At 40.4% G+C, this 2,198-nt stretch overlaps 1 protein-coding gene across 1 annotated transcript in view; it reads right to left on the bottom strand.

Annotated features, from left to right (window-relative positions):
- Window positions 1-2,198, bottom strand: part of DHX33 (DEAH-box helicase 33) — a 27,874-nt gene that overhangs the window by 20,482 nt on the left and 5,194 nt on the right. The window contains exons 3-4 of the mRNA XM_003791232.3: window positions 1,365-1,592; window positions 1,033-1,203 (exon numbers count right to left, since the gene is read on the bottom strand). Coding sequence (XP_003791280.2) covers window positions 1,033-1,203; window positions 1,365-1,592 — 399 coding nt within the window. The remainder of the gene's footprint in view (window positions 1-1,032; window positions 1,204-1,364; window positions 1,593-2,198) is intronic.

Genomic DNA, 2,198 nt, shown 5'->3' on the forward strand with positions numbered 1-2,198 from the left:
TTTTTTTTTGTTGTTGCAGCTGTCATTGTTGTTTGGTGGGCCCAGGTTGGATTCAAACCTGCCAGCTCAGGTGTATGTTGCTGGTACCAAGCCTTTTTTATGTTTTTTAAAATTTAATTTTAAAAGTTTGTCTCTAGGCTCAGTGCCTGTGGCTCAAATGGCTAAGGCACCAGCCATATAACACCTAAGGTGGTGGGTTCGAATCCAGCCTGGGCCCGCCAAACAACAATGGCTGCAACCAAAATATAGCTGGGCATTGCGGTGGGTGCCTATGGTCCCAGCTACTTGGGAGGCTGAGGCAGGAGACTCACTTGAGCCCAGGAGTTGGAGGTTGCTGTGAGCTGTGATGCCATAGCACCCTACCCAAGGGGACAGCTTGAGGCTCTGTCTCAAAAATAAATAAATAAATGAATAAAAGTTTGTCTCTAGATTTTCTCAAAACATTAACTGGAAGATAAAACAAGTCATGTTTTATACAAACTAAACAAAAATGGAGTGATTCAGTCACCCAAATTTTTTAAGTAAATATTTAATAAAATGAGAAGTGATTTTGAAATATTTCCCTGATATAGTTTAGAAAAAAGAAAAACTGCTAAGATGCAACCCCTTATTGGGTCAATATCAACTGTTTTTTTAATAAGATAGAAAATATCAGTACATTACATGTAGTAAAAAAGAGGTAGAGTTTCAGAGACTTATTTCAGTTAAATATATCATGTACTGGTTGTAACATAATACATGCTTCTGTCTGGAAATTATGACTTAAAAAGTTGGTAAGCCACTGTTCTAATATATGTAAGTTTTCTGGCTCACCAGAGGACACATGCTGTTCAGAAATGAATTCTTTTTCTTTTCACAGAAAAGAAATAAATAAAAGATAAAAAGCTGGACCCAACAAATGAAATCCTTATTCATCTTGCTGACACATCTCACAAAGCTATTTTATTTAGTAGCTTTACTTTTCAAGGCTGAATGCTCTCACTTCTAATTGCGAGGTAAAAGAGCTTTTTGAATTTGTACCCCACTCCATACCTGGTGGATCTGGAAGACTGAAACCAGTGCTGCATGCAGGTAATCATGCTGAGGCTGTTTGGTATAAAAAACCTGGATCGGATGCTGCCGTCCCTCCAGGTAGAGGACAGGGGCGCCATTGAAATACTGAGAGAATAGGTCCACATCCATGGTAGCTGACATCACAATCACCTATGAAAGAGAGCAAAGAGGAAGATGGGAAACAAGAATTGGCACAGCCTTTCTGTGTCCTTCCCAAGCCTCAAAAGCCAGTGACTGAGGCCCCTGGCACCTCATCCTAGTTAGAAAGGGGAGAAGAAACACAGCCCTATTTCCTTCAGTGGGCCACATACTTTGAGGGGCAGTTTCCCCAGTTCCTTTCGCTTCTTCTGTGCAGTTTTCACCACTCCAAAGAGCACATCTGTGTGAATAGTCCGTTCGTGGGCTTCATCCAAAATGACACAGCTATACTTCCGAAGCATGGAGTCCGAAATTGCTTCACGCAGAAGCATGCCATCTGTAAGAAACTTGATCTTGGTGTCTTCTGAGGTGACATCATCAAAGCGCACTGTGTAGCCAACCTGTGGAAAGAAATGATTATTCATTCACAAAACACTGGTGGAGCTCCTACTGTGGCCGGCACTGGAGGCATTTTCACTATCACAGTGAACACGACCAACACCAACCTGGTCCTAGCCCCTCGGAGAACATGCAGACGACTGGGTACACAGACAATGGACATATTCTTTCAAGTGCAATTATAGTAAGTATTACAAAGAATTTAAAATTAATCTCCTACCTTAAGTTAAATAATAGTTTCGTGTGAAACTATGTACAGAAAAGATGTTCAAGATGTTTTTAAGTGAAATGAGTAATAGACAGTTTGAGGCTCATTCTCAGTACTAATAATACCTGCTAGAATAATGTTTACAATTTTTCTAGAAAGATAAAGAGATTTAACAGAGGTTAATGAAGACTTAAAGATGCTCAAAGAAAACAACTAATTTATCTAACTCAACAACAGATTTTTTTTTTGTTTTTTTTTTTTGGCTGGGGCTGGGTTTGAACCAACGCCTTCCGGCTAGAGGGTTTAGCGCCCTACTTCTTTGAGCTACAGGTGCCGCCCATCAACAACAGATTTTAGAAGCAAAGCACATGGGCCTGATAGCCTGTTAGAGCCTCTGATT

This window comes from Otolemur garnettii, unplaced genomic scaffold (genome assembly GCF_000181295.1).
Source record: "Otolemur garnettii isolate 467f Iridium unplaced genomic scaffold, OtoGar3 scaffold00046, whole genome shotgun sequence".
Taxonomy (NCBI): domain Eukaryota; kingdom Metazoa; phylum Chordata; class Mammalia; order Primates; family Galagidae; genus Otolemur; species Otolemur garnettii.